General features: G+C 39.5%; 1 protein-coding gene across 1 annotated transcript in view; it reads right to left on the minus strand.

Annotated features, from left to right (window-relative positions):
- LOC124261129 (tRNA pseudouridine synthase A-like) overlaps nucleotides 1-15614 on the minus strand; it is a 31360-nt gene extending 15746 nt beyond the window's left edge. Inside the window, exons 1-9 of the mRNA XM_046695455.1 lie at nucleotides 15478-15614; nucleotides 14298-14406; nucleotides 13653-13748; nucleotides 12716-12807; nucleotides 11054-11147; nucleotides 9548-9616; nucleotides 6665-6734; nucleotides 6022-6122; nucleotides 5374-5401 (exon numbers count right to left, since the gene is read on the minus strand). Of these exons, the coding sequence (XP_046551411.1) occupies nucleotides 5374-5401; nucleotides 6022-6122; nucleotides 6665-6734; nucleotides 9548-9616; nucleotides 11054-11147; nucleotides 12716-12807; nucleotides 13653-13748; nucleotides 14298-14381 (634 nt within the window). The 5' untranslated portion in view covers nucleotides 14382-14406; nucleotides 15478-15614. The remainder of the gene's footprint in view (nucleotides 1-5373; nucleotides 5402-6021; nucleotides 6123-6664; nucleotides 6735-9547; nucleotides 9617-11053; nucleotides 11148-12715; nucleotides 12808-13652; nucleotides 13749-14297; nucleotides 14407-15477) is intronic.
- Nucleotides 15615-16477: the final 863 nt, after the last annotated feature.

Here is a 16477-nt window from a genome sequence, read left to right on the forward strand (position 1 = left end):
TAAAAAATGGAAGCACCCTCCACACAAGAATGGGCACTTAAGTAAATTGGGACAGTCGTAAACAACCAAGATGGCTGCCCCACACTGAGCCGAAAAGCGCGTGAAAACACACAGTTTAGGCAAAGAAAAAGAAGGTACACAAAACAAGCATGAAACAGAAGGTGGAAGAACCCTAGAGGTATCAAAACACCCAAACATGCCACGTGGAAAAAAAAAACTCGAACGGGGGGACACACCCCAAGCCGGGCGTGAAAACATAAACACGAGGTAGCCAGGTAAGTGAAGTTACTGTAAATTATGTTCTTCACCCACAGAGAAGAGACATAAGATAGAAAACATACATACCAATAACTTTAATATCTGAAATCTATTAGTAAGTGTCTGAAACTTAGCGAAACAAAACGCCTGACCAGCAAGACGCTTTGAAGTAAAAGTGATTTTGATGGACTGCGGCTATGCGGGAGGGGAGATCACGTCACTTCCGTTGCCTGTACACTCGTCGATACACGAGGTGGCCGTTCTACAGAATGGCGAATCAACGACTGTCTGATCTCTTTAAGCGGAGCTTGAGGTAATATGCATAAGACCTATGGTAAGGTAAGTTAAAAATATGTCTAATGAGTGATTCAGTATTGGCTCACGTCACTAAGGACGCATTGCGCTACCATTAGGAAGCCGTGTGAAGGCCATGTGTTTTATACCGAAGGTAAGTGAAGTATCAGTCACCATCATTTATTCATCTACTCAGTGACAGTTGACAGTTTGCAACACAAAGTATACTGAACAGCAAAAGAAACGCAAGTTTGGAAAAAATGGATTCTCATGAAGGTATGCCTTCAGGTTTATGGAACGTTCATGGTAAAGTGACGTAATGATCCCAGATGAGATGATGTCATGCAATTTGACGTCTATACGAACCATTCGCACAAGCACACCAACAGTGCAGCAGAACCATAATTTTAGCACCTGCATCGATGGTTATGGATGAAAAGCATTCATTTAACTCTGAGATATCCTTTATAAAGGTTTATGTAAAAAAACAGTTCAGTATTGACGCTAGGAGGTGTGCACGCCACACAAACGATGCCTAGACTACGACAGAGCAGAAGGGAATGGCTATTGGAAAGTTTCACGGAGGTAGCTCTGCAACTGCTGTAGCTAAACAATTGGGCTATCGTCTTACCACCATTACACGACTTGCTCAACGTCATCGGCAAAGTGGGTTGCTGCTGATCATCCCCGTACCGGACGGCAACGAGTGACAACTCATGCTCAAGATCGGTCATCCGGGTCACTCATCTAAGGAACCGAACTCAAGCAGCAACAGTAACAGCAGCCTTAGTTCTCGGGTCAAGGGGAGCAGTGCCAAGTGATAAGATTAGGCGTCGTCTTTGGGCTGCTGGCATCCACTGCCGAATTGTGGGGCCAAATTTGGCAGGTCAACAACGCCAGCGACATTTGCAGCCCTCACACAGCAAGGGGGTCGATGGATTATCTGGCTCAGAACAACATTAAAGGTCACATAAACCCTAGGGGTTAAAAATATATAAATCACTAACTCGCATCGTTATAAATGAAACCCCGTCATTAAAACTACTCATTTCGACCTTTAATTGACTTAAATCGACCTTTTTGACAACAGTGCACAATTCTCACCCGCGAACGAAATTTCAACCAATCAGAGCGGCCCGACTATGTGACGTCATATGAGGAATAGCTTGGAGGGCCTGTGCAGAATTCATCTACATTTTAGGGGTTAAATTATCTTGTTTACAGGCTTGTATAAACCTGAAATCGCGACAATTGTTGTGGAAAATGAAAGCTATATGTTCTCACAATCTACTGTCATTTAATTTTGTCTCATGCTTTGCCTAGTTTCCGAAGTTACAACTTGTTTTCCTAGACGATTCTGTCAAAATCGATTGGTGTCGTTAGGGCCCTATTTGTATGACTGATCCAAATTGATCCCATTTCTGTGTTTTTTTACCTCGATATTTAATCATGTCATGTAAAAATCTGTTTGTATTCTCAAACAGTGTCGGCCCATAAGTTTTCACATGCAATACAGCAATTAATACTCCCTTGTTGTAACCCGTGTTAGGTGGTATAAACTCACATGTTATTTGTCATCATTCACTTGATGGTCAGTTAATGAATTTATAACAGGTATAATTAGTGGTAACACACTTAAATTACTCGACAAAGGTTCCCATTTGGCATTTCTTGTGTCTGGAGTAAATATTCAACATTATAAACATCGATCAAAGGATTAACCGATAACACGCTGATTGATTAATTACTTTTATCTTACACAGCGGAATTGTCAAAAGGTAGTGTTTATGTATGTAGATTTACTAATCTATACTGAATACACTCTGTCGTGGTCGGTGTCTGCGTAAAAACAACGCCCTTCTTCAAAGGATCAACCGGCAATACATTGATTGATTGCCCATTATTGGCTAACTAAATTACTGTTTTTAAAGAAAGGCGGACATTATGCAATTAGTTGCCAGGTGTGCTATCTTGGGTGACCAATGAGACTATACACCAATACCTGAAAAGATTTATCACTTTTTCGTGATATTAAACTGTTAAAAGACACATCATTTGGAACAGTTTTGTGGATATTGATGGATACATTCCTCGAACAAGGTAATGGCCTGATATTGTTCCTATAACTTTAATCTGTTTTAATTTTAATATTTGCATTTTGTTTTTATTCATTTGTCGTAGCATTCAACAGAATCATTGTTTTCGCCGTGAAGTGTAATGAGACAGACAACATGCACTAGGGTGTGTGTGCTAATTATGATTCACATTGGCAAACTATAAAATGTCTAGATATTACAGTTCTGTTATAAATTCACTATAAGTATCAGCAGATCGCCTGCTTTTTATTTAGTTTCAAAATGCATACAAGTATGATAATAAACTAATTAGGATTATAACACCAAATATAAAGACGCATTATTGACTAGTATCTACATACTGGTGAGTGGACATTAACCATGGGAATGTAGCAAAGAAATTTATCGCAAGCAGTATTGTGACTTCGACCCCCACCTCGCCTCGTGGAAGAAATCGCTATGTTATAAGTTGTGTCATGCAAAAATCCGCTTTGGTTATGATTCCAATACATATTTAACTACGAGTAGAAAGTAGTCTTGATTATCTAACTTGATGAAAACAAACCATAATCTCCTTAATTCTAACAGATTTTTTATTTTAAAATGGATGGCGCTTCTCTGTCGGGAACATCCGCCAGTCTGAGGATAAATGGTATTTAGGTTTGTTTCCACGAGTTACAAAATCAAAACTACTTTCTACTGGTAGTAAAATATGTATTTTATTGATGGCCAATAGGATTTTGCATGACAAAGCGATAACATAACAATTTCTCTCGCGGGCAGCGAGGTGGGTGTCAATATAATACTACTTACAATATTATTGTTACTTCGACCACAACCTCACTTCCGAGGAAGAAATCGCTATGTTACAAGTTGTGTCATAGAAAATCTTTATGGTCATCAATCATATGCATATTTTACTACAACTAGTAAGTAGTTTTGATTCTTTAACTTCCGTGGAAGCCGATCTGAACACAAGTAAGATATCGCTTCAGGCTTCCACAACGCCAGCCGCGACTCACAAACATAACCCATTTAGCACTTAACTGCGGGTCCTGTGGAAATCTGTGCATGGGGATACCATCGCCCGACCCCTAGGAGCAATTGGACGACAAAGCAACGATTCGCATGTCGCCGTTGATGTCGAAATCATCAAAATGATGAGCGCATACACATTTTCTATACAACTAACTGAAAATCGTTCCTCATATGACGTCACTGCAGTGCTCTGGCGACAGAGTTACGTAACCTGTCTGTGGTTTCGTTTTCGGGCGAGAGGGAAGCAGGCGACTTTTTGGCAACTTTTAATCGCTCGGTATTAAATAACCACAAGTTTTTAAAGAATACATTTGGTGTTCCGCATAAGACTAACCACAAATCTTTCATATGTAATGGTTAAAAGAGTAACAAAAAACAAAGTTTAGTGGTTCTTTAACGTCTCTTTCCCCGGATATGGCTCCCATTGAACATTCTGGGACAAAATTGGACAGAAGATTGCAGCAGGTAGACAGCCACTCACACTCGCACAATTGGAATAGAGATTGGTGTTTGAGCGGGAACCAATTGCCTCAGGCATTCTTTCAGACTCTAGTGAACTCAATGAGGCCACGTTGCACGGCCTGTGTGCAAGCTCAAGGGGGCTATACGCGCTACTAATGAGACTGTCACTTTTCGCGTTCAGGGGCATCTCCATTTGACGGACTGTGATCAATTTGAACTTATTGCAATTCAATGTCAACAGCAACTTTTAGTTGTTAAATTGACAGTGTTTTCTATAGAATAAATGATTAAACATAATTTTGGTTGTCTTCTATTCAAAAACTTGACAGAAAGCCAGACTTGCGGTTATTTTGCTCTTCAGTATATTATATAATCATTTTAAAAAAATACTGGAGCTCCCCACTGTCCAATAGCTTAAGGAAGATGGTGGTTATCGGGTTCGTCGTCCTTTACAGTGAGTGCCTTTAATATTTCCCAATTTAAAATGCTATTTTCGAAATGTGTGATGGGTTCACACGTCTTATTTCAGGAAGTGTGAAAGGTTCACACATTTATTTCATCCACTAGTGTGAAAGGTTCACACATTTATTTTTTCATCACAAGTATGATGGGTTCATACTTTGTGTATTATTTTCAACATGAAAACTAGATGTAATTAAGCTTTTGAATGGTAGTCTAAAAGACTTTGGACGCCAGGTCGATTCCGGTCAAAGGCAAACACATCAGTAATCCTTGTTAACAGCATGTATTTTTACTTTGCGCCATGTCATATTTTTCTGTTATTACTAATATCCTTATCATTTTTGCTTTGTAGTTTTTCTGATATAAGAATGTATGTAATTACTTTAATGCAAGTACAGATACTATGAATTTACAAAATCAGTGAGCCAGGCCACTCAATCTTGTGGTCTCTTCTGACAAGCCCGCCGTGATGTTGCTGGAATATTGCTAAAAGCGGCGTAAAACCAAACTCAGTCAGTCTTCTGACAAGCATGGTTTGCTGAAAACAATCCTAACCCAGATGTTAATAGATGTATGTCATATGAAAAAGCATTTATGTCACAGAAAACATTACAATTCAAACAAAGCACTACTCCGGAATGGTTCCATTGTGGCTATATTGCACAAGAATTGTGGCCCAAACTTAAAATCAGATCAATGTTTTTTTCCAGAAGTTCATACATAGGTATGTGGCCCCTCGTTACATCTGTCTATAAATAATTGTACAATGTATATCTTGTCTTACCTGTGATTCTGTATTCTGCGGTTATGAACTGAAAGAATTAAAAGTATATATATCATAATAACATTTCTGTTCTAACTTCTAGAGATATAAGATAACACTGATTCTTGACATCATGGAAAAGAGAATTCAGGGGGTTCGAAACCACCCTTTTGAAAGTGACTTAAGACCACATTGAAATTTTTTTATTGGCCCTGACCCACCCCCCCCTTTCAAAATTCCTGGATCCGCCCATGTATAGGGCACTTTCCTGTTTGTCTGCAATCTTGCACCATTCTGATTAAACAAACAAAACTTAAATTCATCTGGAAAAACTAAGTCAGTCGTAAACATTTTCAAAATCACTGTGACGGGATTTCCAAAGCCATGCACAAAATACAAATGTCAACACATTTGAACTTACAGCAATGCCACTTTGTGGCAGCAATGTTACAGAGAGTGTGACAAAGTTGGGGAATGAAGGAGCTCGATAGATCCAAACATGAGGGAGATAACTCTAATTCCTGGTGATGCACACAATGTTGTCAGCTGTAAGTAATATTGACTTATGTGTTTTGGCTAATTGCAGTATGATAGTGTAAATATTATATTATTAGACTTTTGCAGTATCGCTGTTCGGTTCAGCAGCAAACTGTCGCTATTACAACGTACCTTCTTGAGTGGTGCAAACGCGTACGTTGGTGTCATGTAGGCATATGTTCGGCCACCACACTGGTTTTTACTATTGAAGGCTTTTGTTGCTCTCCTGTATGCTGAAAATATTTAAAACATCTCTCAGAGTGATTTCAAAGTTTTGATGTAGCCATCCAAAGCAGCATTTCAATAGTTGCGTCTTGACCAGACAAACCAGTGACTGTAAGCCAGAGCAACAATCAACAATTTGATTTGCTCTATTTGTGATTTTAAGGCAGTTTAACTGTCACAAATATTTTTCAATGCTTACTTGTCCTGTTCACAAAGTTCATATTTTTACATCCCAGAACATAAACATCTATCCAATATCTGTTAGCATTCAACATCTTTTAAAACAACACACTGGCTTCAAAAACATGACAAGTGTCACTAACTTGGAAAAGAATCTGAAATGGTTTTTTTATCATCTTCCATTATCAAACTTTTTCCCACTCATATCCATAAAGCAAACATATGACAAAAACCGTGCCTCGCCATTTCAACAAACTTATCTGCTTTTCATTCCCTACAGACAATCAATATATGAATACACATTTTTTTGTTCCAGACTATGGTAACTGCAAATCCCCCCTACAAAATAAGCTTACTGTGCTTTACTCACCAATAACCCTGATCTGTGGCGGCAGGCTCGCATTGATGTTGTCCACTAAAGTGTCTTGATTGAGCAGCATGTAAAGAACAAAATACCAAGGTCAACATATCTCGAAGGAAAAATATCACAGAAGGTAACAGTAAAACTGTGTTTGTCTTACATTGCAACCAGCCACATTACAGTATTACTCTGAATATAAGTTTGAGCCAGTGGTTGATATTATGAGTGAGTGAGTTTAGTTTTACGTAACTCTCAGCAATATTCCAGTAAATGACGGTGGTCTGTAAATAATCGAGTCTGGACTTAACAATCCAGTGATCATCAGCATGAGAATCGATCTAAGAAATTAGGATATGACGACATGTGTCAACCAAGTCAGTGAGTCTGACCACCCATCCCGTTAGTCGCCTCTTATGACAAGCATGGGTTGCTGAAGACGATAGATCCCGATACCAGTTTAATGAGGCGAGACGATATATCATGAAAGCATTGGCAAGGAAACTGCGAGACAATTATCATCACGATGCAATGGTGGCGATATGATACGCATCCCGATACTTTACCATTTCTAATAACAGAACATATATGATACATAAAATGACTGAAACTTCATTTGTTATACAGCAGAACTTGTGTTACATTCATACACTTCTAATAAAGATTCAGCATTTAATGCTTAAGAAAGTACAGTCACACATATTCAGCATACCTTGATCTCACATATATAAATTTGAAATTGACGTTTCCCTTGGGAAGCTGTGTTTCTGCACCAATGCTTTCACAAACAGTTCAAAGTAATGTATATCAGAATACAGAATCATGGAAACAAACTTTAAGTACGCATTCTAAATTTTCTCTTCTCTTTCTTAAAGCTAAGACATCGTTCGTAGTTGTTAATAAATGTTTTTTTGTCAAACAACTAAAACATATTTCAATTTCAAGTATTCTAGAGTCAACAGAGTTTAAAAATGTTCACATTATTTCACTTATACACTACCTCCTTTATTCATGTAACAAAGATAACAGACACAAACAAATTCCTACAAGGTTCAATTTGTTTTTAAAATTCAGATGAATTTCAAAGAGACTCCCTTCCCATACCTAATGCAATACTCCTTACAACTTTAAGCAATATTTAAGGTGTATCAGGATATATCGTCTCTCGTGGCGATACATCGATGTATCATGGACCCTCACAATATAAATATCCTGATATATTGCCTAAATGTGTAGTTGACGATGCAAACATCGATACTATCGATGAATCATTACACAACTATGGTGTATACAAATTTTTATCGAGGTCCCCATGTGACATATTTATTTATAACAGTACTGGGCCCCATTTCACAAAGCTCTCGTAGCGCTACGACTGTCGTAAGTCTTTGTTACAGTGTAGGAAGTACGAATGCTTCGAGAAAAGTTACGTGATCTTAAGCTTACGAGAGCTTTGTGAAACGGGGCCCTGGAATCCAATTTAGAGTGCAGGCCTAAAATATAGCTATATAGACTGGAAGCATGCACCTGTATATCAGGGCTGGTCATGGTAACATAACACTTATTACAGTCAACTGAATTTTATATGCTGCCTATGTTCCTATATTAGGGGGTGGTGGGCTAGCCTAATGGTTAAAGCATGTGCTTGTCACGCATTGTACTCCCCACAGGAGTACAGTGCATGAAGCCCATTTCTGGTGACCCCAGCAATGATATTGCTGGAATATTGCTAAAAGTGGTGTAAAACCATACTCACTCACTCCTATTTCGGCTGACTTTTCTGTCAAGATCTGTAGAGACCACCTGAGGTGAACTTTCTGTCAAGCCAATAAGTGTCAAGGCGTCAAGAAAAATGAAGCCAACATATTTCCGACATTTTATTTAGACTGTGCAGGGTTCATCCCAATAGTCTCTTATGGAGGTGAGGTGAAATTGGGTTTAACGTCGTGCTTGAGAATATTTCGCTCATATGACGACGTGCATGCGTGTGTATGTGCGGCTTCTTGTACTAGCCAAAGACTTAAGCTGGTTTTATAGTGCTAGCTCACTGAGATACCATGCCGCAGTGAAGCATGAATACCCCACTCAGACACAGTATACTGACTCCGAGCCGACCAGTCCTTGTTGTACCCATTAATGCCGAGCGCCAGGCAGGGACCAACAAGTACCATATTTTAACGTCTTTTGGTATGACGTGGTTGGGGATCGAATCCGCGACCTTCCGCTCTCCCTCTTATGGAAATGTAATAGTAACAGTAATAGTTCGCTTATATGGCGCTCATATCCAGACACATTGCCTGCTCACGGTGCTACGTACATTACTATCCCCGGTCTTAGGACACTATCATACTTTCCGATACTTTTTCAACTCCCTGGGGATCATACAACCATGCTGCCTGTTTGGCGCAATGAACTAAACACCCACATTGCCAGCACATCCTCACGGGTACCCATGTTACAGCTGGGTGAACTGAGACGATGTGGATCTAAGTATCTTGTCCAAGGATACTACGCAAATGTGCCCACCTCGGGACCGAACCTAGGTGCCTCCACCGGGGATCGAACTCGGGCCTTCAGCGTTATAGGCAGACACCTTACCACTGCACTACTGCGCCCCACTATGTCCTTCACAGAGGCAGAGCATAGTGAGTAAAGTCTGATTTTAACGAACTGAATGATTTGCATCAATGTCTCTTGGTCCCATATTTTACAAATAAGTGAGTGAGTGAGTTAAGTTTCACACCACTTTTTGCAATATTCCAGCAATATCACGGTGAAGGACACGAGAAATGGGCTTAACACATTGTACCCATGTTTGGATTCGAAAGCTGGTCGCGTGACGAGCAAACACTTTAACCACTAGGCTAAAGGGGAAATGACTGCTGAGCTACATATCTTCAACGACACCACATTCCCTACGGCGCTGACACCCTTGTCTGTTCGGGCTGCTCTCTGGAAGGACATCTGTAACACAGAAGCAGGGTGAATAAACCAACGAGTCTTCAAAACATTAGGAGTAAGACATTCTGTTTGGGATTCGAAATGTAATTGGGACTCAATCAAAACAGTGACCAGAATCTATAGTTTACTGAGAAAGTGTAATTCCAAACATAATATATGTTATATCTGACCACTTTCTAAATGACATTGTATATTCATAGCTTCGGCCATGGGAGACGTGCCAATTTACACCTGTCAGAGTGTTTACCTGTGAAGATCCGGGTTAGAATTTGCCTTCAGCACCCCATGCATGTTGTAAGGTGTGGTCAGGCTTGCTGACGTGGTTAACACATGTCATCTTATCCGAATATGTGATTGATGCTCTGTTGATCAGATTTGATTAGATTTATTATTTACTGACCACCACATTGCTGGAATATTGCTGAGTCGCGGTGTTAAACAATAAACTGAACTGAAACTGAATAGCTAAATTGCACTTAGGTGGGTAAACCTCCAGTTGTATCTTCATTCAACTATCATTTAAAGAGTGTAGTAAAAGGTACAAATGAAGATGGGGGTTCTTCCACTTGTATCTTCATCCAATGTGTTCTAGGAGGTGGAGGGATAATTTATGGCTTATAGGGGAGTACATATGATGATTTTATTTTGTTCTAGGGAGGTGTTATAGGCAGTGTGTGTGATGTGTGTGTGTGTGTGTGTGTGTGTGTGTCACATTGATTTTAACATAAATGTTAGGGGGTCATTCACATTGTGCATGCTTCTCCATATAATTCATCATCATCTCCCTCCCACCTAAGTCCCTAATTATTCAAACAAACATTCATCTGGAAAGTAGCAAGTTCGTCAAAACCCCTTTCCCTATTCCCGCTAAAGGCAGTCCCAAACACATACATAACACGACAAACGTAAGTTCACATTCAGGGTGTGAAGGAAACAGACACTTGTACACTGGCGGCAGCGATGACATGGATGAATAGAATCAAGTCGTCCCACGCTGGGATGGGGCTTGGCCCTAACAGCCTAAAAGGATATAAGAGTCGTCTCCCCTTTACTCCCAGGAATTCTCCTACTGAGTCAAAATGGAATGAACTCATTTTCAAAACCCTATATAGATACAAGAGTGGTCTCCCCTTGACTGACTGGACTCACCTATTGTGGACAGTCAAAGTGTTCCTGTGGAATGAGCTCATTTTCTAGAACCCTATACAGATACAAGAGTGGTCTCCCTTTGACTCAATGGACTCACCTTCTGTGGACAGTCAAAGTGTTCCTGTGGAATGAGCTCATTTTCTAGAACCCTATACAGATACAAGAGTGGTCTCCCTTTGACTCAATGGACTCACCTTCTGTGGACAGTCAAAGTGTTCCTGTGGAATGAGCTCATTTTCTAGAACCCTATACAGATACAAGAGTGGTCTCCCTTTGACTCAATGGACTCACCTTCTGTGGACAGTCAAAGTGTTCCTGTGGAATGAGCTCATTCTTGAGTAGGGCTGTCAGTAATTCTTCCTCGATGGTGTTAAATCCTCTGTTTCTGTTAAAACAAAATGGAGATAACAGTTTGATATTAAATTTAACTTATATTAAGCAACTATTCAATATAGACAAAAACAGGTATTCATCCTGTGACAGCCTACAATTAGGATGGAGCTCTAATCCAGGCTCACACACAAACTGACACACTTGGAAAACACTTGGAAAAGTATTTGGCAAAATGGCTATAATAAACAGTTATATTTTTTGCATGTACAGTCAGGCCGCGGTAATCCGGGCCTCGTTAATCCGAATCCACCGACTTCCGAACGCTACTCACCGGGCACCAAATCATCTCCCTATATATTGTATATAATTGACACCTCGTTAGTCCGATGATTCAGTTTCTGCCTCCGAACGTTGGTCAGTCGGAACGGATTGGACTAATTAAGTTGTAAACAGCTGCGTTGATCCGAACGATTGAAGTTGACCGCGCTGCTGACTGGTCCACCCACAGTGACACATTGTTTGTTTAGCGACTCATCCCTTTGATCCCTTTATCATAAGTGATAGGGTAATTTCGACGACCACGCTGTTTTGGGAAAGACTTCAATCCAGAAATCTATGCTCGGTACCGTTTCAACACCAAGGCGTGGATGACCTCTGACATGTTCTGTGATTGGCTGAGAACTTTTGATAGACAGTGTAGGTCACGTGGCCATTGCGTCATACTTCTCGTGACAAATGTCAAAGTTCACTTTCTTCCTCCCAACACTACATCCCGGATTCAGCCACTTGATGCTGGTATTATTCGGACATTCAAAGCTTATTACAAGAGATCATTAGTGAGACATTTCATCGCATGTGCTGAGGACGACAAACCCCAGTGTATAAACTTAAGAGAAGCCTTGCGATTCGTGAAATCTGCATGGGCAGATGTTTCCTGTCAGACAATCAAGAACTGTTTCAAGCATGTCGAAATTCTGCCAAGTCAAGAATCCCAGATTGGTGAAAAAACAACCTTTGCAGCAGCCCACCATTAAAGACTACTTTTGTAAGTAAAATTTGTGAGTGAAACAATGTGTAATAAATCCAGTGATTGTCTTTGATGTTTTGTTTTGATTACTTCACGTATCGATAGTAAGGAAAGATATCAAGGGGAAGTAACTCGGTGCATATACTGTGGTTTCAGCAGTACAAAAGTTTCACTATCCGAACGGGGTTTTTTTAAAAACCAAAGTGTTCGTATTAACGAGGTCTGACTGTATTAAGGCACGAAAAAGCACAATCAACATAGCGCTAAGATCGCTTACTGCATGTAGATCAAGATGATTTCAAATAAACTTCATGTGGAAAGAAAAAGGTATTTAGGTATGGTGCAGACAGACCAACCCTGAAAACAAAGATAGTTCAAATAAGGACAGAGGGAGCGAATGTAGTTTTCTGTCACAGTTTGGATTATTCAAGCTTTTGGAGCTGTCTGTAAATATTCTTATCTAGGACAGAAATAAAGTCTGTTTCATATGAGCAATGCACTTCAACTTTGGGTACACATCACATCCAGAATTGTTAGGGACCTTGTGCTTAAACTCATTTAACCATAGCAACAAATATCTAGGCAGGTTATACCTTTGTATGCCATAGTAACCCTTGCCACAGTAAGCCAGCAGCATGGCCACCTTCCTCTTCCGGTCAGCTCGACCCTGCATCGGAGCAACTTGCTGAAACACAATGGCGGTCACAGTTGCAGTAACACAATTTAGTAGACAAGCAACCTGCTGCTGAAACACAACAGCCATGGTTGCAGTAACACAATTTAGTAGAAAAGCAACCTGCTGCTGAAACACAATGGCAGCCATGGTTGCAGTAACACAATTTAGTAGACAAGCAATGCACTCTTGTAGTGACATGCATGGATGTGTGTGTAGCTGTTACTGACTCTGAGGAAACCTTTGTTTGAACACCTTAGTAACGAGGTCAAGGCAAGATAACAACAAAGTACTAGGATTAGAGCCTTAAATATACTAGGGCTGTTATGATTCAATCCTGAATTCACTGAATCAAACGGTATCATATCATGAATTCAATTTGTTATTTACTATCACCAGAAGTGATCTTTTTGGGGGAAAGGAGTGTTGTTACTTAAATTTGTTCGCTATATATGACAGCAAGATGAGCAAAATGTAATAGATCCAACTTAAACAGGATATGACAGTCAACACTATCATATATTGAATTTGACAATAAGTGGTCACTGGTCATTGCGATAAACTAACGGTCAACATGGTCAAGACATGTCAAATAATTTATTCTGCTATTTTACACCGAATATAATGCACAATACTTCAACTGCTGACTTAAGTAGATGGATGGATGATTGAATGACTTGTTATTGCATTTGTTACCTAATAGCAATATTCATTACAAATATTCATTACAAACATTCATGATATGTATCATACTTGCCCCATAGTGTATTTGTTAGAGCCCTAATATATACATATATTAAAATTTAACAGACCTTTAACATATGGCCAGTATTAAACACCCAATGAGCTAAACAAACCTCTTGTTTAGATTTCTTCTGTGCAGGTTCTTCTTCAGGGCTGTCTTCCTCAACCTTCTCCAAAGGCCTCTTCTCCATACCCTGCTCTCGGGTAGCCTGGGAAATATTAAATGTGTTTGCTATGATCAGATAGAGACATAACGTGTACACAAGACGGCCTATCATCTCTTGCGCGTGAGATGGGGGTGCTCCGTGAAACTAACTGAAACGCTTCCCCTAATTAATTCAATCACCGTGGAACCAACTTGACTGGATGTGAACACGGCACAGGGTGATTAAAGCGTCCCGTAAAATCCCCAAGCGTGGTGGTTACTTGACAGTCGTGAATAAACAGGTTTCTCAGGAAAGCAGAAACACCACGTCTAGTGTCGGTTGTTTACATATGTAAATTATGATGATACAGGAACTCTGAAGTTACATCCACAACATACTGTAGCACAACTGGGCCTTCTTTCTATGGCGTAACAGTGATACAGAAGTATTTGGACTGCATAATTTGCAGTTTCAATCTTGTTTGCCATTACAGAGAGAGTAAGAAGCAAATTGTTTTTTTCAAAATCTACACAATAAAATCACTGATGGTCAAGATATATATATATATATATATAATACATATATACACTGTCTATATACTGAGATACCCACATGTTTACTGAGGTCGAGAGCTTCTTCCATATTTCTTGTTTTTCGGATAATTCTACTCAGAGAAGCCGACAGGCGTCGAAGCATTAAGACCTGCTGCCCGGAACCCCTCCTGTCCAATGAAATAAAAATATTATCAGTGAAATATGCCAGTCTGGAGTCATGATTTGATAAATATGCAATGAATCTATCTAGCATGAGCTGCTATTAATTTCCATGCATCAATTTAATGAATATTTGGTACTGATTAATTCTCCCAACAACAACAACAACAATGATGGTTCTATGGATATACAACTTCTTTATTATTAATATGAGCAGTGTTTCAGAATAGCTACTATTGAGTACTATAGTACTAACAGTGTAACACCGTATTCAAGCAACATGTTAGCAACTACACCGAAATGTTGCTTATATTAATAATAAAGAAGTTGTATATACATAGAACTCTCCCCATTGTTCAATCACAACAACTTCTAAATTCCACTCAAAGAAGTGCTCCAAATAAGAGTAGATATTATTATTTTGACTGGTTTTGACAAATCTGGATGATGATATTTTGGCACTCTCAGAGGAATGGGGGTAACTCTAATGCTGTGTTCATACATGGTTTATTTTTAGAATGACATGAAAAAAGAGATTATTAGGAATATAACAAAATACCTACTATGTTTGCCACTGACATATATGATACAACCTTTTTTCCCTGATCATGTTGATATATCACATTTTATATCTGGATACACACGAACGGACGTCATAATCGCCACGATCTACCTTTTTAGATATTCTGTACCTAAATTATGAGGGGAAAAAACCAAATAAGTTACAGGTATGCATTATTTAACATTTCAGGCTATATATTTTCGACTGAAATATTTGATGTGATGAAAACTACCTAAGACAGTCGTTATGAAGGCAGGTGTAAAATAAAATTTAAACCTAGCACTGACTCAATCAGTACTTTACAATTTGTGTTACCATGGATACATTCTCAGCTACGTATCGGACACGAAGTAGAGTACTACACATACATATCGTACGATTGTGAGGCAACCGCCTGTGATACACAAGCTGGCTGATGGAGCAATGGTGTCGGTGAAATGTTTACAATCTTTTCGCTTGAATTGAAGTATTTTGGACGTCGCTAAATATGAATTACCATTCACGAAAACTCACACACCTTGTGTTGGGCTCCTGTGTTGTACCACACTCTGACACTAAAACCTAAAATTACTTTCTGTAAGTGAGAGCTTCTTGTTGATTTAAGGGAAACTAAAACGTCTACACAACCATGTGTACACTGGGTATCGCCATATTGGTTATTGGGAGTTATCCGCCCTTTGCAAAGATTCGGTACATTGTAAAATCGGAACCTGATAACTACTGGATACGAAATTATCGATTTAAACTCATTGTTAATCACCCTCTGCATAGAATGTAGAGTTCTGCCTCAAAATATTTATATTTATGACTTTCATTGCAAATTACCAACCAAAGATCACTCATTCTTCCCGTGTCCGTTGTAGTCGAGGGAGCAGGTGACCAGCCTGCAGCTTGGCATGTGTAGTGTTGTTATAAGTTAAAAGTGGTTTAAAAGGGGTTTGTTTATTGTTTCCAGGAAAACAAACAGATATCGATCTGGGCAAAGGAATCGTTATATCGCATATGCATGTACGAAATATAACAACCCCACACAACCCACACCCAGCGGTTGGCTAATCTCGTATCAAATGACGAATCTGGCGATCAAGATTTGATCTACTACAGCCCGTTTGGCTCAAAAGCGGAGCGATGAATTGCAATCTAACTCGAAAACTAATAAACATAACATACTCAATGAAACGCTGATCATAATAAAAACATCATACCCACTCTGTGAGGTTTTTGCAGAATTTTTGTCCTAAAAATAAAAAAGTTGCTTAACAAACTATCATTAAATTATTGACACAGTTCACTGTTTGTTACGAGGGAGGAGTGCAGAGAAAGTAACAGCCTGCTGGTGAGTACATTGATGCTGTTCTAAAGGAAGTTGTGGTCTGGGTGAGGTTGGGTGTGGTCAGAGACGGCGGATTTGGAGTCTTTATTCTTCACAGAGGTTTGATGTTCTTTTATTCTCACAGCGAGGGATCTTGAGGTTTCACCGATGTTCGAGTCACCACAGTACGTCCGTGAAGCCTCGC

This window comes from Haliotis rubra, unplaced genomic scaffold, assembly GCF_003918875.1.
Source record: "Haliotis rubra isolate DU_JTF1 unplaced genomic scaffold, ASM391887v1 Scf79, whole genome shotgun sequence".
Taxonomy (NCBI): domain Eukaryota; kingdom Metazoa; phylum Mollusca; class Gastropoda; order Lepetellida; family Haliotidae; genus Haliotis; species Haliotis rubra.